Raw genomic sequence first — 24444 nt, 5'->3', positions numbered from 1 at the left:
ATTTACTTGTAAAATTGTATCTTGCCATTAGAGACTATTATATGTCTGCAAATAAGTCTATTTTTTCCTGATGTCACAAAAGTAATTTACCAGATTTTTTTTTTTTTCTCGGAATGGTGGTGCTTAATCATTTTACGAAAATGTGGGAAAGAACTGTCATGTGTCCTTTGCCTTATAAAGAACCATTAAGCTTTGGACCTATTAGCTGGTGTTTGGAGGTTTCATTTGTCTCTCTTTGTAGTTATATAATGAAATATTTATTGAAAAAGAAGAAGTAACCGTTAACTCCCTTCCATCAGTAAACAAGTGTCTCCTTCACCTTGTGAAAATGCAGGATAGACAATTCTTCAATTAAACTACATGGGTTTGCTGAAGACATCTTATCTGGAAAGTGGAACATCTGTTCTGCCTCTCACATCGCTCCTAAAGGAATTCCTCTTATAAACTATCACAGTTTTACATTCTGCCAAGGATTTTATTTATCACTCTGACACATTCAAAACTACTAACTTGAAGTCCATCCAAACTGCACCAAAGTAACTCTGGTAGCTGAAGGATTTTATGCTTGATTTTCTGTCTTAAAGTTTGTAAGCACCTGTTTTCCTGTGTGTGCATGACTTACATAATTCATTCTCTTGTGCCCTTTCTCATCAGACACATACAGAAGACATTTGTCAATAGTGTATCACTTTGTCTTATGCACTTCCGTTTTGTGATTGTTTATATATTTTTTTTAATATGTGGCTTCCATTTTAATATTAACTGACACTGCTGTGATGTCTTTCAGGCTTTTATGATGCAATTAAGATAAAACAGAAAAAAAAGATAGGAATGCTAACCCCTTCAGAAGCTTAAGAGAGTTACAAATGCTTTTAATGCATGGCCATGTCAAATTATTTATCTAGTACTGCGTTATTATTTATCTTTCTTGATGTATTGTTTTGAACATATTCATTTTCAACTACTTACTAGGAGATAGATTATCAAAGAGGCTCAGCACCCACCTGCAAAGGGATAATGATTGTTAAGCCCTTAAACACTCACCTTTGCAGTACTTTTAGTCCAGATATTCAAATAAACCCAGAACCTACTTCCAAGTGTGTGAATATCTGGAACCTTTTATGATGCCCAGGTGAGAGATGGGTATTTTGGAGAGTCTATTCATATGCACCTTTTCTTTGACATCAGGCTCCTAAAATATGATGTATAGTCCTGAAAGAAAGCTGACTGGTAATGTTATTAAGCATAGTCAAAATAAGTCCTGGGTTCAATTAAAAAAAAATTGTTTCCATGCATGGAAATCACCTAAAGCTCTGACAGTCTAAGCCTATATTACCTCTGACTGATTTCTGATACAGGAGTGAGTAGCACTAACCTTTCACCAGACAGGGCAGATGAGTCTATTGCATCAACTCCTACATCTGAGCCTGACCTCCAAAACATCCAGCCTTCAGGTGTGACTCTTTTTCTCACCAATCCTACTATTTGCTAAATTTCATCATCCATCTTCTTGCAAGCATTTTTGCTTGGGGAGGAATGGGAATTGAATTGAGCTGGTGAGGCATTGAAGAAGTATCTCAACTGGAGGTACTCATAATCACTTTAGGAAATAGTAGTCCAATAGCACCAAGCTATGTTCCTTTCTTTGCCTACTTTAATTGTTGCACTAGGAAGACTTTTCTCTATTGTTTTTAATTCATACACTTTGGCTAAAATTTCAAGTAATGAAATACAAATAGAAAATTCAGCATATTTAAATATTTTATTTTTATTACTTTAGAACATCAAAGCAGATTTCAAGTGGTCTAAATGTGAGAACTGGGACCTCTTCGTTTATAGAGTGTGTGGAGGAAAATATTGGATACTCATTTCTTGTGTTAAGAGAATTTTGCAATTCTGCTTGCTTAGCTGTTTTTCTCCTTCCTCAGTATCTTCTGTCAGTACTGAAATTAAATGCAAATGAAAGTGATATGTCTGATCTTTTAAGTGCAACGTATAGAGGAAAATGTTCTTTTAAATAAGAAAGTACTGCACTGTCCTCTTCCTTCATGTTTAAGGACATCTGATTTCAAACTTCCTTAATTTATAGTCTCTAAATAATAGTTTTCCCAGGAGAATAGGGAAATGCTAACAAGTATAATGATGTTCATTATTCTGGAAGTATTGGTTAAAATAGATTTTGGTATCCATTCTTATTCATCAGAAATTTGCAATTTGAAAGACTGTACCAGACATTTACAGTTTCATAAAAGTTGTTTCATTTCATGTCCTCTCTTTCACCGCTGGGTCTGATCTTTTCTTTTGCTTATCACCATGCAGCCACCATTCAGATCATTCCCAAATCTAGTTTCACATGTCTGTTAAACAGTGTTTGACTTTTCCAAAACACCAGACAATGCAGATCTGAAATGAACCATGAGGAGCTGGATCAAAGCAATTTGAAACAGGATTTCAGTTGTATGGACTTCATCCACCTGTACTTACCCAGGCACCTCTAGAATCTCCAAAAAGAAATTATGAATTTGCAGAATAAAATCAAGCTTTTATGACAGTTTAAATAAGAAAACTGAGAAGGAATTTTTCATGCTGCCATTCATGCATCTTCAAATGTGTTTCCTTCCTAATTTTGCCCTTATGCAGCTGTATGTTCTCCCTAATTAATGAATTGCCCTCAGGTTATTCACCCAGACACATCTAATCTATCTCTGTCCAAAATGACTAAACTCTGTGCCGCATTAAAGATGTAAAAGGCCACAAATTACTTTCTTGATCTTTTCAACTAGATCACTGCTTACTGAATGGCATTCTCTCCATGTGGCATTCAGGGTGATTTCATCACCTCAGGGCTGAAGCTTTCAGTAGAAGTGAAGTAAAACCTCTGCTTCTAAAAAAGTTTCTGAATTCAGATTCCAGTTCAACAGAAGAAATATCCACTTCAGGTTTACCCCTATAATCACATTAATCCAATAAAATGTGTAAGTTCCATCTTTAAAGCAAAGTTCCTTGAGAACAATTTCCAACTAAAGTTATGTGATTGAGATTAATTTGTTACAGAAGGATATTTTTTTCCAGACCTTATAATAAACAAGTGTGTGCAATTAGCATATAAAGCATATAAAGCAAATAAGAACATGTCATCTTTAATAGCAGCTGACCTCCACTCTGGTGTATGGGTGATGCAACAAGGGTGTACACAACTGTCATGTGAATTTTACTGGTTTTTCCCTTACATTTCTTAAATTGTTTTCCTCCTTATAGCCTCTGAGAGCAAAAAAACCCATGTCATGCTCTTCTGCCTGCTATAAAATGAAACATCAACAGTACCTGGGCTAAGGAATTGGAAATTATAGTGCTGGATGTGAATTCCCTGCAGGAGTCCAAGCAGCAGGCATGCTTGCTTATCACATTTAAGACAAAAAATTGTCCATATAATTTGACCTCTTTTTCAAGTGTGAACACCGCAAGAGAAGAAGTTATCAGCACAGTAATATTGAGGATTAGGTAGCCGGCACAAATTCAGCCAGAGACTTGCATTTAACAGAACACATTCTCTTTAGCTGGAATTTGCCAGCAAGACCAAGGCTTATAAATGCCCAAACCAAAAAAAGGAAGAGGAAAAACCCAGCTGTGTAGCTCTAAGTAAAGTGCTGAAAGAGAACAGCAGATGTGGAGTTTATTTCCCCCTTGACTATTGAGACCACTTTTCCTGTATAATCACAGGGAAGTAGTTTCTCTTGTGCTTACAGTTTCTTATTCATGCCTGTCCTCTCTTTTTAGATTGTCAAGTCTCTGAGTAAGAACCATTTCCAACAAGTGGAGACAGTGCCTGACATAGTGCACTGCCTGTACTAACCAGCACAGTGTGATTTGACCATAGTAGGAATAAAAATGTGAGGAGAACACTGAGGAGCTCTCTTTCAGTGTAATAAGATAAGATAATATTGCAAAAACTTTTTCTGTCCTTTGTTTGGTTTAATGTAAGTTAGAAATGTGAGCAAAACAAACACATCACTTACTTAGAAGGCTTTTGCTGGCTTCAAGCATCCTTTGATTAAATCATGTGTGCCAGACAAAACTAGAACTTCTTCTTAAAAGTAGATTAGAAGAGAATGGGTTCTGGAGAATGATACCTGAAGCCAGTTGTATGAGATTCAACAAGGCAAAGTGCCCGGTCCTGCAAAGCACCAGGGTGAGAGGAAATGGCCTCAAGTTGTTCCAAGGGAGGTTTAGAACAGATATTAGGAAAAAAAAAAAAAAACACCTTCACTGAAAAGACAATTAGACATTGGAAAAAAGCTGCCCAGGGAAGTGGTGAAAACACCATCCTTGAAGCGTTCAAAAGGGGTGTGGATGTCGCACTTGGGGATGTGGTTTAGTGGTGGAACTGATGGTGCTGGGGTCAGGGCTAGATTCAATGATCTTAGAGGTCTTTTCAGTGAGGACTCTTCAATGAGTCTATGATCCTATGAATTTTTTTTTAATCTAACTACAAAAATTGTCAGTTTGGGAAAACCAGATGTGATAGTGCAATGCTTTCCAGTTTCTGAACTACTTTTTAGCTCCTGTTGTGAAAGGTGCCTTGAAAATCACAAAGTCAGCAGCTGGCATGCTATATCCTTGTTTTGCTACCCCTCCTGAATGGCAATTCTGAACTGTTACTGTAATGCTATACTGTGTACTGACTACCACTGTATGTTTCTGGTTTTCTAATTGTGTTTGGATTCTTGAGGAATAATTTCAGTGTAAAGAATTCTGGGCCTCAGGCACTCACCCAATATTTAGGACAGTGTAATCAACCCCCTGGGAAGATAATACAGGAAAGCTTGATTGCTGGTGCCAATAGGGTTTCTTTTCCAGGTCACAGCACAAAGTGAGGGCTGGAAGGTGGTTATTTTCCAGTTTGTTTCTTTTTCTAGTCATTAAAGAGGCCAGATTAGTCACCTGCATCTTTTAGACCTTTCTGCAGGATCCGGAATTAATGTTCCTCAGATGCAGAATGTTCCATATGGATCTTTTTGTAGTCTTCAAATTTTAGTACATTGCAGTCTTTGTGTAGGTCTTCAGTATTGACATAGGTGAGGTCGTTTTTGTTTATTCTTTGGATATGTTGTTTTAATCCTAAAAAAAAAAAAAAAAAGGAAAAGGAAAAAAACAAACAACCACAAACAAACAAAATACAGTTGAATTTTGTATTATGCATTTTGCATTTTTTATAACCATAAATTATCCTTACTGAAGGATATTCTCCAGTGACTACCTCTGAGTTCCTGATACAAGGTCAAAATATTGAAGCTCTTTTGGGATCTGTTGCTGCATAGCACTGCAATGTAACTCTTACTGGCAGATGTCAGGGTTGGCAGTCAACCTGAGCTCCACAGTCTTCAGGGGAAGAATTGGTTCTGAATAGCTGAAATTTCATTTTCACTAGCTGTCCAACCAGGCTGGCTAATCTCTGCTGGCCAAGGCATTGATGCAAGCTGTGGATTGCCATCTTTTTAGAAATGGAAAAAGTTTTGCAAAGCAACAGATGACCAGTGGTTTTATCACTTGCATGATTATTTCTGGAGGCAGGATATTTTGGTGCAGTGTGATTAATTTTTAGCTATTAGCATATTTGATGCTTCCTATTGAATGAACAAATAAAAACCCTTTAAAATAAAAAATAAGCTGCTGTTTGGTACTATTCCAAAACAATGAATGCTTCCTTACTGTAATACTCATTTAGCTCATCACAAAAAGTGACTGCAGCATACAATTCCTTTTCAATAGTACCAACACTAAGATTTTCTAGTTTTTTTCTTCCTTAACTGCATGTTGCAATGGCCAGAGCTGTATGTGTTTCCAAAAATATGGAGGACTCATAATTTGTAAACTAATTGACTGATTTCACTTACAAATTTCTGTGCTGAAATTTCTCTATAGGAAGGATTTACACAAGTTTTACAGTAATGAGATGATCAGAATGAAAGCCAAAGAAGAAATTGCAGGAGACAGAACTCTGAGTGCCCATCCTATTTGATCAAAAATTGCTTCTCTAGTTGCTGAGAAAGGAAAGGGTGAAAGTGGTGGCCCATCCATATGCTTTCCCAGAGACAGCAATGGCAGCAGGGTACTTAAAGTATGTGAGATGGGCATGTTGCTTTCTGTGCGGCAATTTGTCTCTTAATATCATCAGAAGCAGAGGAAGATCTCCATTAGAAAAACCAGATTTGTACATCCTCTCATCCACTGCCAGGATGGTGCTACAGATGAATGAAGGAGTGCCAGGATGGTGGTGCACATGAAAGGAGACGAGAAAAAAAAAAAAAATACAAGAGAAAACTGTGACCACTTGGTGATATGACCTGAGCCATGTGCAAGACACGCAAATGGGTCTCGTAGTCCTCTCAATATGTCTGATGAATTTTCCCTACAACAATTTTATTTTATTACTGAGGCAAAGATCCATGTGTTTTAATATCCATTTTGTGGAGAATACATTTACAAATTGTTTTAATAACAGTTATGTGCATTAATCTCACAATGCATTTTCTTACTGTAATGCAATTACAGAAAACATTTCTCTGAAGCCTTGTAGTAGACCAAGACTGGAAATTTTTTTTTAAAAAAAATAAATTAAGAAACATTTTTCAGAGTTTGAAGACTCAAGTACTTTTAGAGGCAACTGCTGTCAATGTTGCTTTTGTGTTGACAGAATCCTTTTAAAAGGTTTTGTGGTGCGAAAAGCACCTTTTAGTGGGTTTTCATAATGCACTGGGAGAGAACAAGAAAACATTTTTCTCACCATGGCCAGTCACGGGGCGCACTTAGAACATCGCGTACCCAAAGGCGGGAGGCGATTTTCCATCGGGCTCGGGGCACAGCCGGTGGGATCGGCACTCAGCCTGCCCCTGCTCTCCTTGGAGACTTTGCTGCTTCCCAGCTGAGTCAGGCCCTTAATGCGCCTGGAGGAGATACTCGGGGACAGGGCTCACACCCGCCCGAAAGTGAGAGATTGACGTCTTTGCAGTGTGCATTTTGGGTTTTCTAAAATGTCTGTAATTTTTTGTTAAGTTTCTGTAAGTATTCATCCACCCCCACCCCCTTTCCCTAATGGCTGCAATCAAGCCACATAATAGGCCCGAGCCATCCCCATTGTATCTCTTAACAGCCTTGGCCTAGGCCATTGTAGACCCATTGTATAACTTTGTATGTTATCTGTGAACACTCCCAGGTAATTGATGGCTCTGGCTAAGCCAGGTGGCTCTGCCAGGTCTCAGGTATCATCCACACCCCTTTTCCCCTACATGTCGAAGTCCAGCCCCCCTGTACCTAAACCCCTCCCCTTCCTTTCCATCTGTAACGCCCATGTTGATAAGGGCAAGCCACAACCTTCGTAACCACTCACGCTTTGACCACCTGGGCCTTCGCCCTGAATTAAAACCTTCCTAAGTAACACCAAGTGTGAGTCCGCTCCTTTCTTCCAAGCAAGGTCACGTCTCTGTCTGAAATCTGGACCTAAAGGATTAACTCATTTGTATGGTGTCTGAAGAGCAGAGCTAGCCGGACAGACAAGCTCAGAAGGACCATAGACGTCCCCACGGCTTGCGGGAGGTGAAAGTGCTTCTATTTTAAGAGCGTGGCTGGGAGCAGGTGGGGTGGCGTCCCCTGTGCAGACACGATCTGGTAGCCACAAAGTGGCACGAAGGCTTTGCACTTCCCCGCCCGGGCTCTGCGGTCCAGTGGTGCCTGGCCACACATTCCCGCCGCGAGCCACATTCCCCTGGCCTACGGGGCTACTCCTGGTGACATGGAGGATGTTTATGGATATAAAAATGCAGGATTGTAGAAGCAGCTTTTGGTGGTTTTGTAAAAGCAAAGAAGCAGCTCGTACTGAGAACGCACAGAAGATGAGCTGCTAAGCTCAGTTGTTGGGTAGTTACTTAGCAGAAGTCAGACAGGTGAGATGTATAATGTTGAAGCTCGGCAAAGCGGGACCTATGTGTCTGTCAAAAACTGATAAAGCAGAACTTTGTGGCTTGAATCCGGCAAACCAAGCTCCCAATCTTTGGCAAGAGCAAAGTGAAAAATAGCCAAATCTCCATTGCGCCTGTCCAGAAGCGAAGATCAGCCTGAGGAAGACGTCGGCCTTCCTCCCAAGGCCCCAAATCACGAGCACCAGGAGGCGTGACAGCAAATTAGAATAGGAAGTGAGAGAAGGCGGGGAATGGGCGGGTGAGGAGGTGTGGGTTTGTAGGATCAGTGTGTATTTAAACCTGGACCTTGTTTTGACCAGGTATGCACTGTTTGGAGGAAATATCCCCCCGTGTGTCCCAGCTGGAAATAAAACATACCTGCTTTACAATTTCTAATTTCTAATCCGTACTCTACCCTTCAGTGGGACAGCCTCTAAGGGTTGTGGTGTGCAAAAGCCAGGGTTGCCATGTCCTTGAGGCCTTTGCTTCTCAGTCTGGCTAAATGAAAACCAGCCTGTGCGAATGCCCACCCCTGTGCAAATCCTGCCTTCCTGTTGTCTCTCAGATCCCCTCAAGACAGCCATCATTTTTTGTGTTATATGGTCTGTGGCATCAGAAGATGCCTCTCTAACATGTAGAGTGTCAAGCCCTTGGCTAAGATGGCCAGACCCCCAAATGTCTGGGGGACAAGTGTACCCCCTGCCCACAGCACTCATGGGGTTACAACAGGTCTTACGCAACAGGGCCGTGAGAGATCAAACACCAGATATTCCCAATTCGACTCTCCTAGTCCTGATCTAATCTGTAACAGATCTAACAGCCAGGAAAATGAGAAAATCAGGAGTCTACAGAGGAGTCTGCCACAATCTTCTGCACTGGCACCTTGGTGATGCTATGGTGGGAATAAAATTGGATTTTCTCTTACAGATGAACCTCTCATTGCTATATATGTGATATCTTTGTTGTATATGATGCATCTGTGACACTTGCAGCTTTCTGGGGATGGACAGGACAGGACAGGACAGGACAGGACAGGATAGATGGATTTATCTCATACTGCTGTAGCTTTTGCCAAAGCAAAACTGAGTGATGAGGATGTGATAGAAAGAGAAAGAATCTGGCACTGAGTTATTAAAAGGTGCACTACAGATTTTCTTTGCAATATGTCTGTGTGAACTTCGCTGATTTCTCTGCAATACTGCTTCTTTCACAAACAGGGTTTTCCTTATAACTTACTTCCAGAGGCTTTGTGCAAAAAATGTTTAAGAAGTTTCTATCAGAGGTACAGCTTCTGCTGGTCTCATTGGGAAAACAGTGTGAAGGTGTCATCCTTAAAATTTTTCCTTTTACCCTGCCTTAACATTTTAGAAGAAAATCTAAAGGTTTGAGATACTGTGAAATAAACAGTTCCTAAAGCCAGTACTATGCAGGTGCCATTAACAGCCCAGTCTCAAGGAAGGCAGACATTCAGAGCTTCTATTTGTTGTAGTCATATATTTAAAGCTTGCTGCTTTTATAAATAGGACTCCAAGCCATGTAGGGATATTAGTGACATGTAATAATTCACTGAGAGTTGCAAATATGCACTGCTCAGCAAAAGTAAGGCAGCAACTGTGAGCTAAAGCAACTGTAAGTGCTCTGCTCACAAGCTTCTGGGGAATTAAAAAGCCGTACCTGACTTCAATCCATCTTGCTTCTTCCAAAAAACCATTTGAATGGAGAACCCCACCATGCCCTCACCTTTTCTCCATTTCTTGTTAATTAAAAAAATTGGATTTTAATATCTCTGTGGCCTTTCAGTTTTATATTACCTATGAGGAGCAGAGAAAATGTTTTCTTTGTCAAGTGCAGCTTCCCTTTTGTTGCAGGAAACAAAATACCTCCAGGATGTAATGTTTTGCAACACTTTTCCCAGTTAACATCCCTGAATTTTATAACCATGGATAATGCATTCTGGGCTGGTTTGTCTCCCATTCTGTGGAATCTACACAAATGGTGAGGAGCGATCCTAAAAAAGGATTTACTATAGGTTTAGCTCCTTAAACTAAATGCAGATGTTGAAAATGAGGAATCATTGGGCATTACACTTTTCTTCGCATCCTAATACTAAGTTTATACTTTTTATCTGTGAGTCAATGCACCTCAGTGACTGTGCTGACTTTACCTGTCGCTGTTTTCCAGAACAGCTGTGTGCACCATTTTCATTAAAAAATATGAGGAAAACTTGTGATTCAGCTCTCCTTACTGCCTCTTCTTCCCCCACGAAAATCAAGGAAGAACACCAACTCTATTGAGTATAATGACTAGCAGTATTATTCACTAATCAACACTGGAAGATGGGGAAAGATTTCTTTTGAAGGACAGCTTTTACTCAGTTGCAAAGTCTCTTTTGATTACCTTTTTCTCAGAGGATGAGTAATGTTGTTTTAATTCTTCTTACTTTAGTTCAAGGTTATTAATCATCTTCAAACTAGGAACAAATACATGAATTCACTAGTGTTTCATGTCATTGACTGTACATTTTCTTTTTCTTAGAGACATTTTCTTTGCCATCTAAGTGTTGCTGATTTCTACATGCACTGGTGGAGACCATCACCTAGGGACTACAAGTTTGGGGGCTGGGACAGGGATTTCTTCAACTAAAATCACTCTTCATTGGGGCTAAATGTCAAATCCATGACAGAACTCACCAGCATATAGTTACTTTATAGATTAGTAGCACTGAGTTTTTGGAGGCATGAGAGGTATTATTCCTGAGTGGTAGACCTTCAACACTGGCAAAAAATTGGGAGTCAAATTACCAAAAGTGACCATCTGACCCCACTAAAGTAATCAGGATCTTTGCCTTTGACATCAGTGGGGTCAGGTATTTGTTTTAGAACTATTCTTTTTTTTTAGCTATGTGCTCCCAAGAAACTCACTGAGTTTGCTGTATTTCATACTTTACTGGATAAAACAGATATAATATGTTTATGACTTATAAAAATTATGACCTTATAATTCTTACAAGAATTATATGACTTATAAGAATATTGTGAGATTAGTGGTACTACATTCAGATGGAATTTATTGCATAATTGTAGCATATTTTATGAGTATGTAGAACACAGATTAAGTATGGCCATATACCCAGATCACATGCACCTCATCTTTCATCTGAAATAAAATATATTATTTTCTAAATCTGTGATGTGGGGGTTTTAGCATAATGTTCTTAGTACTGAACAAATATTTTCCCCTTTCATAAACAGAATTTTTTTCTTCTATTCAGTATTTATCTTGTAGTAACAAGGTTTCCCTCATTGTACCTCTGTGATAATTATATACATGTATTTTCTACATTAGGAATGGGAAGAAAGACAGGCTATGTGGAAATGAACAGTACATCAGAAGCAATCCCTGTCTCAGAACAGAGCTGGTAGGACTGATCTGAAGAGATAAGGGTCAGGAGCCGTATTAAAACCAGAGTTATTTACTTTCCATAGAGGAGATGTTTGAATAAATGATGTTCTCAACAATGGCTTTCTTTTTAATGTGATAATTTTTTTTAATCCCAGAAAGGTATGTGAAACATATACTGGCATCTCCTTGTGGAGTGCTTACTAGAAAAATCAAACCAGACCCAAACCCAAAAGCCAAAACACCTTCAGATGTTAGCATTAGATGATATGATGTCATTTCTGCATTTCCTTGCTCAAACTTGTCGTTTGTTGTGTTTCAGACCAAATTCATGTGACACTTAGATAATTCATCAGAAAAACAAACCAAAGTTATTTATGCAATGGTAAAACATTCTTTACAGACAAAATGAACATACATTTTAGAACAATCTTTAGTGTTACTGAGACTTAGAGAAAAATTGCATTTGTGTAGAGTAAAATATGTCAAAGAATCACCTCAAATTATATGCAAATAGCTTCTTTTTTTTCTGAAGGCACATATTGAAGTCAATAATATACTTGCACTTGGAAGCAAGAAATCCACAGGAAATTGATTTTCACTACAGAGAAAAATACCATATTTAAGTTTCAGGATTTAAAACATTCCTACAGAGTATCATAGTTTATCATTATATTGTTGCTATCGACATATGGAGTTTCCTCTGGAGACTGAACAGAGATTTGGGGATCAAAAGAGAGACTTCAGTCTTGCAATGTCCCAGCAATTTCTGTTTTGTGCCGTGCTCTGCAAACTCCTATGAAATTCAAAACCGACTAAAGACAAAAGACATCAGCATTTACATAATGAACTCAATAGACATGTACCTGGAGTTATGAAATCACATAGGAGCCTCTGCAGACAATCTTCGTTCCTAATGAGAAGGGTCAATAAATCCAGTGCAGCTCTGTCTGAAATCAGTGAGTGGCATTACAAGGGTCAGAGACCGATTTTTGACATTAGAAGAGGCCATTACGAACATCCAGTCTGACCTTTGCATAAAGCAGGGCAAAGAATGGCTCGATAGCTTGAGATCTTTTAGAAAGATAGCAAGACTGACTTTAAAGATTTTCTAGTAATGGAGATTGTAATCCAATTCTGTTTAAGTGATTAATTGCCTCGGCTGTTACAGAAATGCATTTTATTAGAAGATAGAGATGGATCGGACCATAAGGCCACACACAAGAAATTCTTTGTGCTGTCTTTAAATATAAAATCTAAGAACCACACATTTTCCTCTAGGCTAAGTAGACTTGAGTACTTTATTTAAGTTATGACAACAGACAAAGATGATGTGCTGTTTCCTGGCCCCTATGTCTGGCTGGTGGCCCCAGTATCTGCTGTCCAGCCAACTCATGACACAGAGGCCAGAAAACTGAACTCCCCAGTCTCACCCCACACCCCACCCCACTTTTCTGGAGCTATGCATCTGGTGGAGAGCAGACCCTCCTGTACCGCTAAGGGATGTGGGGGCTCTCCCTGTTGCTGTCTGTGCACAAAACAGGGAGGTAGGCCACGTGAAGGGCTCCCATGCTCAGGGTAATTTTGGCTGTGGGCAGCCTGGCCTGCAGCCCCACAAGGCAGAGGCTGCACTGCAGGGTGCACAAGCCACCAAAGGCAGGTTTCTACACCCAACCAAATGGCTTTTTTCCTTAATGAGAAAGACATTGTTATTCTCTCATCAAAATATGTGGTTCTGATTGATGTTTACTGGGCTCTGCATGACCTGTCTCTGTCATCTTTAGCGTGGTTAATTGGAATTATTGAGCGGTGCCCGGCTCTGGCAGGCTGGGATTCACCCCTGTTGGGATGGTCCTCACCTGCCCGCCCTGGACTGCTTCTGTGCAGCCTTGCTCCCGTCAGACTGAATTAAGCTGCACTGTCAGGAGCCAGAGACCCTTCAACAGTTTTCCAGCACAAGCAACACTAAATTAGTGTTTGGTAATAGGCTGCACACTGTTTTGTAATAAGAAAATATGGATGGTTCTATTTATTCCCTCTCGCTCCCTGCGATGATAAGAAATGTTCTAATTCATTATTAATTTGTTCCAACTATTTCTGGTAAATGTAAACTATGAATAACTTTAGCTATGCCATTAGCAATACCTCAGAACTACAGATGGATTTTTGTTTCTGGACACAGGCACATGGCAGTCCCACTGTTTCTAAAGGTGTACCCAAAATTCTGTCACATTTGGGTACAAAACCAGAACTTGTCATTCACCTTGGGCTACAGCTGCATCTAAAGAAACCTGGAACACAAAGATATTGTGGTTGTTATTTGTCCAGTATAAATTATTGTATCTTGGCAGTACTTATGAAACTTTCTATATTCAATCTGCTTAAGGGTTTACCCTCCCCCTGAACACTGGACCAAATGGAAATGAGAGTGGGGATAGATCTGCTGCCAGTGCTAAAGCCTTTTATTCTGCCCTGTGAAGTAGTGAGGTCTTTTTATAGGTTGCTGGCTTTAGTGTAGAATAGGCCTTTGAAATATCAGGTCTTAAAAGAAGCCCTTGATTTGTTGTTTTTTGCCTTTCATAATTTCTTTTTCTAGTTTTCATGTGTGTATGATTGATCAAAGAACCACTGTCAGCATCGAGGACAATTCTTTTCTTCTCTTACAGCATACAAGTTTATTTTGGTGAAAGATGAGAGATTATAAATAAATCTATTGGTCATCCAAGGAATTTTCCGTAACAAGCATAGTATCGTGGTACCCCCTTGTGAATCCGAGTCCACTGTTTGGTCATTCATTTATTTAGAAAGTGATTTTCCTGCCTTTGTGTTTGGATGGGAATGACTCTTCCTTTGCCTCTGTATTGTGGTAGTCATCAGCCTTCATTTACTGAACAGGGGGAGGAGGACACCCACGGGGTAAGGCTGAACACCGAGCTTCTGTGTGGGCAATCGTGCAAGACACAGGCAACCCACTGGCCTTGTCTCTCACTGTGAGCTCTAAGCAGTGGCAAGAGCAAAGTGACTGAACTGCTCGTGCTCCTACACATTCTGCCTCCTCAATTCAGAGAAGGAAAGAAAAAAACCCCAAACCTACCTTTTTTTTTTTTTGACCATTTGCTTGGAAGTAAGGTTATAAAAGATAGCAAGGAATTATCTGGAAGATTCTCACAGAGACTTTGCTAATGCTTGGTGGTCTCATGAAAAGAGGCTGGCAAGGGTCTTTGCCACCAGGTGAGGCTTTCCTCTATTGTCTCTCAAGAGATTTGTAGCCCCAATACCATCCCTGGTTGTCGTTCTCTGGGTTTTTTGTGTTTTTTTGTAGTATGTACATTCTGCCCAGAACATCCCTGGGTGACCAAGCTTGTCTGGATTGTAGCTTTATCACTTTGGACATGAGAAAGCACACAGATGTTTGTGCTTTCTACAGTGTGCCTAAGCATTTTGCTGTTTTTACCTAAAGAAAGTGTGAGAGGGAATGGTTTATTAAAAGAAAAGCAACTCTGTGAATTAAACGCTTCAGATATTTCTGTCCCTGAGTGGATTTACATCTAGCCTACAGGAGGAAAGTGGGGCTTTCCCACCTCTGCTGCAGGTTGCACATCTCGGCTGGAAGTGCTGAAATGTCCTCCAAGCCATGCTTGAGCTATAAGCTTGAGCTTCTGTTCTGCTGCCAGGCTATCCCTAATTAGCCTTTTTCAGATGGCCACAGCTACAGCTGAATGATTTCATGGGTGGGTTAATCTCCCCTCTGACAAGTTCATCCTTCCCAGGAGCTGGCCCTTGGGGAGGAGGAGTCAGGAAAGCCAAGAAAAGGTGAAGGCTGGTATTTTATTTGTGCAACTGCTGCAGACAAGTATTTCATTGTGATGCTGGTTAGCAATGGTTCCCCAAGCCACCCTAATAAGAAAGGAGGCCTGGCAGAGGTGGTTACAAGATAGATGATAAATCCATAATATATATGTGTGTGAGAGAGACAGCTGTTTTGGCAAGATTGCTTACTTTTGAGAAAGAAGAATTCAACCTTTTCTATATTGGCAGAAATACATATGTCATTTAATGATAAAATGATGTATTCCAGGCACATCAATTCTTCCAGGTTCTTTTTAAAATATGCAGCTAAATTGGGACATACTGACGAAATACGAATATAGTGGCTGGACATCCAGCCAGTGTGTATGAGGTATCTGGCTTTATGGACCAATAGGGTTTCCTGAGAGTTTGATAAATTACTTATAGTATATATTATGAAATGTGCATGAATATAAAAAGGGAGTTTCTGAGGAGTCAAAAGGATGCCCATCATGGTACACGATTAAATATGTTCATTCAAATTAGAACTATAGCAGGAAGGTTCTCAGCAGTCAGTTGCAGTCAGCTGCAGTCAGGCTTGAAAAGGCTCACAGGATGTAAGCTCCCCTAGAAACTCCTATAGAATTATAATGCTCTAGTTAATAAAATAGATATTTAAAATAGAATAGTCAGATAAATTAAAAGGTCTAATTTAAGCTGGTAGGGGGAAGATGAAAGAAATTCTGCCAATAAAAAACCCCTGTTTTTGTTCAGATATTGCCTTAGGAATTTGCCCTAGAGGCAAGTATTATATACCTTAAATCTCTCTCAGCCTTGATATGACAATTATTGAGAAATTTACTTGTACACAGAGACCAGATTAAAACCTTTACTTCCTCAGCCTAAACCACAGTCATGTCATAATCATATTCACTTTGCACTCACAACCCTGTGACGTAGAGTGAGATGCTATGAAACTTTTATTGGCATGAGCTGTGTGTGAGTTACTCACCACAAATGAGAGCTTAGAAGATGCATTTTTTCTCGAACCATCCTGACATTTTTGCTGCATGCACAGTACAACCAGGGTGGCACAGGGGCTCTCTGTGTGGAGTCTGTAGCTTCAGGTCTGTTTTGTGCATATCTCTCCCTCTGTGCTGCTGATGCCTGTTATTTCAGGCATCCTCATGCTTTCTGTAGGGATCTAGGAGAGTGGGGATGGAGGAGACGAATGCAGCTGTATCTATCAAAAGCAGCTGAAAGTAGCTTTCCTAAAGTGAAAACAGCCACAGCTTTAAAATGTATCGCATGTGTGTGTGTGTCTTTGGAGGGAGGAATGTTTTTTCCTGTTCTTTAGGCGGAGTGTGCTCACACTGACGCGATGCACACAATCCTTGCCACAGGGGTTTACACCTGCTACCGCCGAGTCACGGCAAAGAAAACCAACAAAACCCCACCGCAAACCTCACCGGCCCGCAAGGCCCGGTGAAGAGGAGCAGCAAGCAGCCCTTTCCTGCTTTCCTTTCCTTTCCCCCACTCACAGCCGGGGCACCGGGGGGTTTCTCGCGGGACGGGGCAGCCCCGTTCCGCCCGACGGCGGCCGCAGGTGCGCGGCTGCCCGCGAGGTGGCGACCTCCGCTCACGGACCGTGCGGGGCGCGGGGAGCGGCGGGGAACCCCAGCCCTGGGGCCGGCCCGGGGAGCGGGGCACCCTGCTCCAGGGGGAGCTGCGGGGGCACCCTGCTCCGGCGGGGCCGTGGGGTCACCCTGCCCCAGCAGGAGCCGTGAGATGACCCTGCGGTAGCCACGGGGTGACCCTTTTCCCAGCGTGAGCCGCGGGATGAGCCTTTTCATACTGGGAGCGGTGGGGTGACCCTTTCCCCAGCCGGAGCAGAGGGGTGACCCCTTCCCCAGCAGCCCCACCAGCCGCCCTGCCCTGCCCTGCCCTGCCCTGCCCTGCCCTGCCCCGCTCCCTGTCCTGTTGGTCCTTGCCGAAGCGCCCGGCTCAGGATGACAGCAGGGAGCGCGTCCCGCTCCGTCCCCAGTCCCGCATCCCCGGCCGAGACCGCGCCGTTGGCCATTTGTACGGGAATCGTTCATTCACGTCAAATTTCCTTTATCTCCGGAAAATATCGAAACCTTAAATGACCGTAATAGGAATGTAATTGTATGGTGTGTTTTTTGTTGTCGTTGTTTTTGAGAAATCGATTTGGGCTCAAATAACTCATCCAAGCATGTTACACCAAGCCCATTCAAATAGGAAACAGGAGAACTATATTATTGCTGCTTCCTGAACGCTCTGCTTATGATCCCAATAATTAAAATGTCTAGTAATGGCTCCTGCAGCCTGGATTTCTTTGGGTAATTCTCGGAAATGAAGGGCACATTTTCGGTGGCGGAGAGGGGGGAGTTGCAGAGACGAGCAGCGATTGCAGCGGCTGGGAGCCCGCCCGTGGCCCGCGCCCGGCGCATCACTTCGGGGGAAAATTATTCCGGCGGCGGGGAAGTCCCCAGAGAAGGGATTTCCTTCCCGCTCCCTCTAGCAAATCAACTACTTTTTTTTTTTTTTTTTTTTTTTTTTTTTTTTTTTTTTTTTTTTTTTTTCCCTCATGGAAAGGATGCTCTTCCCTCCCTCTCTGCTGCGAGCCGCACATCTGTCTGTGCACGAGGAGGAGAGAGGAGAGGGTCGGGCCGGGGGAGTGGGGGGAAAAGCCGCCCCCTCCTCCCCAGGCAGAGCCGGCCCAGCGTGGGACCCTCCTTGTCCCCTACGCGCCCTGCCTTCAATACACGCAGAGCTGCTCTGGCTCCCCCGGGGGGAGCCTTGTGTAATGGGAACAATATTAACACTCCTTAAAAAAAAAAAAAAAAAAATGGAAAAGACAAAAAAGAGAAAAGAAAAAAGAAAAGGGGGGCCTGGGGAAAAAAATAGGCACTTATATTGTTGAATCCCGGCGGCAGTGATGGGGGGTTCCGCGCCGGGGCTGCTCCGCCTGCGCGCTCGGGGCCCCGGGCTGTGTGCGGGGTGAGCTGGCCCCGGGAAAGAGCCCGAGCAGAGCCCTGGGGGAGCACAACAAGCCCGGGGACCCCCTTCCCACCCCACCCCTCACTGCTCTCCTCCGCCTCCCTGCCCACGTCAGGTAAAACTTTACTGTGGCGAACATTCTTTTAGGTTTGTGCGGTGGGTTTGGGGTTTTTTTTCTGCGTGTTTGTTTGATTGTTTGGTTTTCTTTTTCTATATTTTTTGGGGGGAGGGGCGGGGGGGAAAGTGTGAGTTGGTGTTTATGAGAAGCTTTATGACTCCTGATAAGCTCATCTTTGAGGACGACACAGAACCGTGTTCCTTGAGGAATTGGGGTGGTGACGTCTTTTCTGATACCCGATTATTACGTGACTGAGGAAAAAAAAAAAAAGGCATTTGATTCATGAATAAAAATCCGGACACCACTACGGGGGCAACAAACAATATTGCCCGTCCTCTAAGGTAACGAGCAGGCAAATGTTTACCAAGAGGGCTCTTGCCGAAGCGGAGTGTTTGCAAAGATTTTCTTGCTAATTGCGTATCAGACGGAAGGCTGTGGAAGGCTGGTCAAGTTTGGAGCCACCGAGCAGGAGAAGAAGAGCAGGCTGAAGGCGCTCAGTGAGGGGAGAGATCTGGGGAAGACAACATCGCACGCAGCCAGCCCGCGGCTCCCGCCTCCGCTCCCTCCCGGACTCGCTCGCTCTCTTCCCTCTTCCCCAGCGCTCGCTTCTCCGGCGACATCTCACTCCATCCCTCTTTCTCCATTCCCTCGTAGACTCCACTCCAGATCTGTGCTGCTACCTGCAAACTTTTTTCCTTTATCTTTTTTTTTTTTTTTTCCCCTCCTGTCTTTTTTCTTTTTTGGAGTGGATTGCCCTAAAACCATCAAACAACTAACTACTGCCGCTTCTGCATCTTCTGCATCCCGCCGGTCCTCGGCCCATCGGAGGGGCGATGTCACCAGGGTTTTAACTCCTTTTGGACGCAACTTGGGAGAGAGTTCCATTTCTCCCCCTCCTCATTTTGGCTCTTTATTTTTCTCTTCCCCCCCGCAAGACCTGCCGTGTTAGTTTCGCAGCCAAACGCTCTCAGTGCCGGGTGTCCAGAGTTTAATGGTAAGGACACGGCTCGGCCGGGCCTTCCCGCTGTGCTCCCGGGGCGGGCGGGCACCGACGGGGCGGGCGGCGGCCGCAGCTCTCCTCTCCTCTCCTCTCCTCTCCTCTCCTCTCCTCTCCTCTCCTCTCCTCTCCTCTCCTCTCCTCTCCTCTCCTCTCCTCTCCTCTCCTCTCCTCTCCTCTCCTCTCCTCTCCTCTCCTCTCCTCTCCTCTCCTCTCCTCTCCTCTCCTCTCCTCTCCTCGGGCACTGCACTGCCCAGGGCGCTTGTCCCCCGGGGCCGCGCTGCCTCATTTTCCGGCAGGCGAGACCAGGGGGTTGGTGAGCCGTGGGGTGGTTTCTTTAGGTTTTTGCTAGTGAATTTTTTTTGTTTGTTTTCGGTGGTGGCTTTTTTTTTTTTTTTTTTTTTTTTTTTTTTTTGACAGCATTTTCCTTTTCCTCCCGCACAGAGTGGCAATGTGTAGCAAAGCGATCCTAGCACTCCTGGTCTATGGCATAATAATGCACTGCAGCGTCTACTGCTCACCTGCGGCCGGACTTCAGTACCCGGCGCTCAGGTAGGTCCCTCGGCTGGCCGGGAGCTCCGTCGGGACCGCTCCAGCCCCCCTCAGCCTCAGCTTAGCTAAGAGCAGCGGGATCTTACCGGGGAGGGAAATGAGAGGGGATGTGGACTAGAGTCCCCAAAGGAAATCCCCTCCACTCGGGTTGTGTGCCCACCCCCTCCATGGCAGCACAGGATCCCCTCTGGCATCCCCCGGCTCTGCTCCTCGGGCCCCCGGGCTGTAACCCAGGGCCTCTTGTCCCGGTGGAGTCCCGGGAGTGGGGGCCCTGCTGTCCTGCGTGTCGGCGGGAGCGGGCCGAGGTCCCGGCTGCGTGTCCCCGGGGCCCAAAAGCGCCTCTGCCGCCTCCCTGTCCTGCGGGGCCCTTGGCAGCCTCTGGCTGCCCTCAGCTCGTCCAGGCCGAGCGGCGAGTATCGCCTGTCCGGCTCGGGGGAGCGGGCACGGCTGTCTGCGAGCGTGTGGGAGCTGCCGTGGTTCGTGTGGCGGCATTAGAGCCGGCCGAGTCTCTTCCCCTGTTTACCTGTGTGTGTACGACGGCCCTTCTCAAGAGGGAAGGGGGCTGGCACAGGGTTGTTTGGTTTTCTGTGTTGAGTCGTCTCGCCGGGCTCGGGCGCAGGCTGGTGTCTGTGCTGTCGCTTTCCAGCCGGGAGCCGTGGGCGTTTGGATCCCCCTGTGTTTGGGGCAGGAGTGGAGACACCCAGAGGCACCGGCACAAGGGAGTTTCCTACGCTGCTCTGGGCTGGGGGCTCCGGGCCGGCCGGTGGCAGCTGTTCTCACCCTGCTTGTCGCCTACTCGGGCGACCGGGGCTGCTTGGCTTGGGGGGAGTTTTGGGCTCGGTGCTGTCGTCCCGCTCCGCCGGCGCCTGGCTCTGTCCGGGGTGCCCTGCGGGGGTCACCGCCGTGCGGGGAGCCGAGATGGGGGTGTGTGTGTGTGTTTGGGGTGATGTGGGTTGTCCGAGGTGGGTTTGGGGCCTGTTTGGGGCCCCGAGGTGCCCTTGCAGTCGGGACTGGCTCGGAGCAGCCCCGTCATGGTCCAGGGGGCAGCGGGCCGGTGGCCTGAGGGGCCATTAGCCGGCAGCAGGCCGGCTTTCTTCATTCAAACGCCTGAATTAGCAGGAGTGAAACACTTTAGCGGCATCTATTATTAATACCTCCGCTAAAGCTCGCAGACAAAAATAGCTGCCTGTAACGTGCAATGACCTACATCGTACTGCAGGGAGCGGGGGCTGGGGGGGCTGGGACTCGCACAAAACTGGCGGGATCTCAAGGGGCAGAGGCGCCGTTCAACGAAAAGCGAGAGGCGAAGCCCCCGGGTGCCGGCGGGCGCTGCGGGAGGAGCGGGCGCGGTCCCGGCCCTGCCGCTCCCCGCGGAGGCCGCTCGGCTCAGCCCAGCCCTGGGCACAGCCGCGAGTGTGCGCGGCCGCCTGCGCGCCCCGCCCGGGGAGCGCCAGCCGGGCTGTGCCGCACAGAGAGAGGATGTTTCTCGGGCCGGGGCGTGGGCCGCGGAGGGCGGGGGGAGGAGGGGGGGAGGCATGTTTGGGGGGTTTCTTTGAGCGCGTCTGACGGCGGGTGTGTTCCCTCCTCCGCGTCCTGCCCCGCAGAGGAGAGGGCGGGGATGTGCGGGGAAGGAGGGGATGGGGCAGTCGGACGGGGCTCCCGGGGCTCCCGGGGCGGCCCCGCCGAGGGGCGGCCACCGAGGCAGGCGGGAGGGCAGCGGAGCGCCCCGCCGAGCCCGGCTGACTCCTTCTCCCCGCTGCTCTCGTTGCCAGGCTGGAGGATGAAGTCTACGACGAGGACGGGAACACACTGCAGGACTTCGCTTACGAGCACGAGCCCCTGGGTATAGCGAATCCGTCCTCCGTGATCGGCGAGATGTACACCCTGTACTACCCACCGGAAAAGAGGTGACCGCCGCTCGCGGGGGCGTCGGGCGGGCATTTGGAGCGGGGAGTAAAACGGATCTGGCACAACCGATTGGGGGAAAAAATAGCAATGACAGCTAACAAGCAAACGGCAACAATGTCAAAATAAAAATCCCGAACGCAAACAAACGTTGCCCGGGCCCCGGTGCCCAGTGTAAAGCTCAGAAGGAATGGAAAAGCCGCCTTACCTCCAGCAGCGCGGGGGAGGGAGGGAGGGAGCGGGGGAGCCGCTGGAAGGCCAGAGATGCTCCCGCAAACGGAGCAGAAATGCCCAGCCGGCGCGGCGGGGAGGGATCTGGGTGGGGACCAGGGGTCCCGGGGGAGCGGGGAGATGCCGCCCCCCGCTCGCCGGCGGGGAGGGACGGTCACCGCCGCCGCCCGGGCCCCGCAGCCGCTGGCCGGTCTCGCCGCTCACCCGCGGGCTCTTCCCCTGCCCAGGCACGCCGATGGGATCTTCAACAAAGCCTACAGGAAACTCCTGGGCCAGTTATCCGCCAGGAAATATCTGCACTCCCTGATGGCCAAGCGGGTCGGGTAAGGCTCTCCGCTTGTTCCTTCCCGCGGTGGGCGCTGCTGGTGCTGCTGGAGCGGGGGCGCTGCCAGGGCCGCGGCTGGGGGAACAAAGCTGCGGGGCCGGGCTCGGGAATGCGCTGTGCCCGCCGTGGGTCTGGGGCAGTCCGGCTCCCCCAGGCATCGCCCGCCCGGCCCGGGCCTCTCCCGGCTCTCAGCGCCGGTGCTCGCGGGGGTTTGTTTGGGTTACTGCTCCCGGGCATAAAGATATATGTGTACGTGTATATGTATAGATAGATACATACACACACATGCATGTGTACATATCTATATATCTATATCTATCTATCTATATGTCTCTATACATTTTTATGAACAAGCCATTTAGAATTATCAAGTTGGGCGGCCCTTAGGGTTGTCTGGGGCGAGCGGCTCGTGTAGAGCGATGGGCGAGGGCTCAGCTGCAGCCACGGGCTCGGTTACAGCCCTGGAGCCGCGGGCTCGGCTGGGGCAGGGCCAGCCCGGTGCCACCCGCTGCCCTTGGGCAGAAGGTAACGCGTTAATGAAGCCCCGGGGAGAGCGGCTCTCGCGGCCGCAATGAATAATTCATGGGGAGAAGATATTGTCTCTCCCGCACAGCGCCGGGAGCGCCTTCGGGCGCGCCCTTTGTCTCCGCGCATCTTCCGCGCAACGTGTTGCGCCGGGGGCCGCGCGGGGCAGGGGCAGGGGCAGGGGCGGCGCGGAGGGGCGCGGAGGGGCGCGGAGAGGGGCGGAGCGGCCCCGCCTGACGCAGCTTGTGCTTCTCGGTGCTTGCAGCGGCGCCGGCGGCGGCCTGGGGGACGATGCGGAGCCGCTGACCAAGCGGCACATAGACGGCATCTTCACGGACAGCTACAGCCGCTACCGGAAACAAATGGCTGTCAAGAAATACTTAGCGGCCGTCCTGGGGAAAAGGTATAAACAAAGAGTTAAAAACAAAGGACGCCGAGTAGCGTATTTGTAGCGATGTGAGTAACCAGCCACTCCTGTGTATACAAAGTCCTAAGAGAGAGAGAGAGAGAGAGAGAGAGAGAAAGAGAGAGAGAGAGAGATAAACCCAACAACAACAACAACAACAAAATCTAAACAAAAACAAAAGTCATTTCCAAACTGACTGAACAATCACCGCTCCTGTGTTATCTAAACATGTATTTATGTATGAAGTAAAGCCATTAAATGAATATTTTGATAATAATATTGTTTTTCTTTTTGTACAAAAAGCACTAGAGAAACGCACAGATCTACTTTGTGGACCAATCATTAAGTTATATATAATATATAAATATATATATATAAATACTAAGAATAGTAAAGAACAATTCTTCATGAAAAGCCTGCACAAGAACAAGAATTCGCCTGAGCTGTTTATGTTTTTATAGAAAATAAATAGAAAAAAAGAGACAATCATTGTTTTGAATATTACTCCTATTTTTGTAACAGAAATTAAGAGGATAGTATTTTTATCCGCGACAGGGTCGAAGACATTAATTTTCACCATTTGCTACTGTACATAGAAAAGGATGACCTGCTCCCAGGGGGATTACGAGGAAATTGATTTGGGAGAATTGGTGAAGCAGATTCTTCCCCTGGTGAGTCTCAAGGCAGGCTCCTTTGCCACTAGCCTCTCTGAAGGGGCAGCGTCCCCTTTCTTCTAGATTTCGATTATTTTTTTTTCTCTCTCCTGCTTTTTATTTTGATTCCAGTCGTATCTCTATTAGTGTATCCTCAAACAATGAGCTTAGAGGATAATTATCTTATGAAAACAACAGCTCGATCCAAATTGTGCATCTCTGTTGCCCTATTGGAGGGAGAAATAGTTAAAAAAACAAAACTAAAATAATAATAACAACAAAAAATCAAAATAAAACCAAAAATAGCCAAACTCAATCCCCCAAGCCCCAAATCCCGACCCAGCAGCAAGGGTAGTAAGTGCTAAGCCCCGTGCACTGCTCTTGTGGCTGTGTGGGCAGAGTTGCAGAACAAAGCCAAAGCAGAGCCAGGACCCGTTTGGAAGGATGGAGATGTGAGCGGGGCCGCAGCCGGTACCGGGGCCGGTGCCGCAGCTCCAGGTAAAGATGAGGCGATCCCACCTCCGATCCGCTACCCAACTGCCCGGGGCAGCTCGGTACTGGACCTGGA

At 45.9% G+C, this 24444-nt stretch overlaps 1 protein-coding gene across 2 annotated transcripts; it reads left to right on the top strand.

Annotated features, from left to right (window-relative positions):
* Positions 1 to 17302: 17302 nt before the first annotated feature.
* On the top strand, positions 17303 to 23861 carry ADCYAP1 (adenylate cyclase activating polypeptide 1). 2 transcript variants are annotated; one of them, XM_083874105.1, is made up of 5 exons: positions 17303 to 19276; positions 19724 to 19831; positions 21604 to 21738; positions 22195 to 22290; positions 23083 to 23861. In XM_083874105.1, exons 2-5 carry the CDS (start codon positions 19731 to 19733, stop codon positions 23267 to 23269), a joined length of 519 nt encoding a protein of 172 aa, XP_083730231.1. In that variant the 5' UTR covers positions 17303 to 19276; positions 19724 to 19730; the 3' UTR covers positions 23270 to 23861. The 2 variants fall into 2 exon arrangements, with proteins under 2 accessions (XP_083730231.1, XP_083730230.1); XM_083874104.1 differs by lacking the exon at positions 17303 to 19276 and having other exon boundaries at positions 19581 to 19831.
* Positions 23862 to 24444: the final 583 nt, after the last annotated feature.

The sequence above is a fragment of the Zosterops lateralis genome (genome assembly GCF_965231275.1).
Source record: "Zosterops lateralis genome assembly, chromosome: 1".
NCBI classification, from domain to species: domain Eukaryota; kingdom Metazoa; phylum Chordata; class Aves; order Passeriformes; family Zosteropidae; genus Zosterops; species Zosterops lateralis.
Note: the sequence above shows the minus strand (reverse complement) of the source record. Positions and strands in the feature narration are given on the sequence as shown.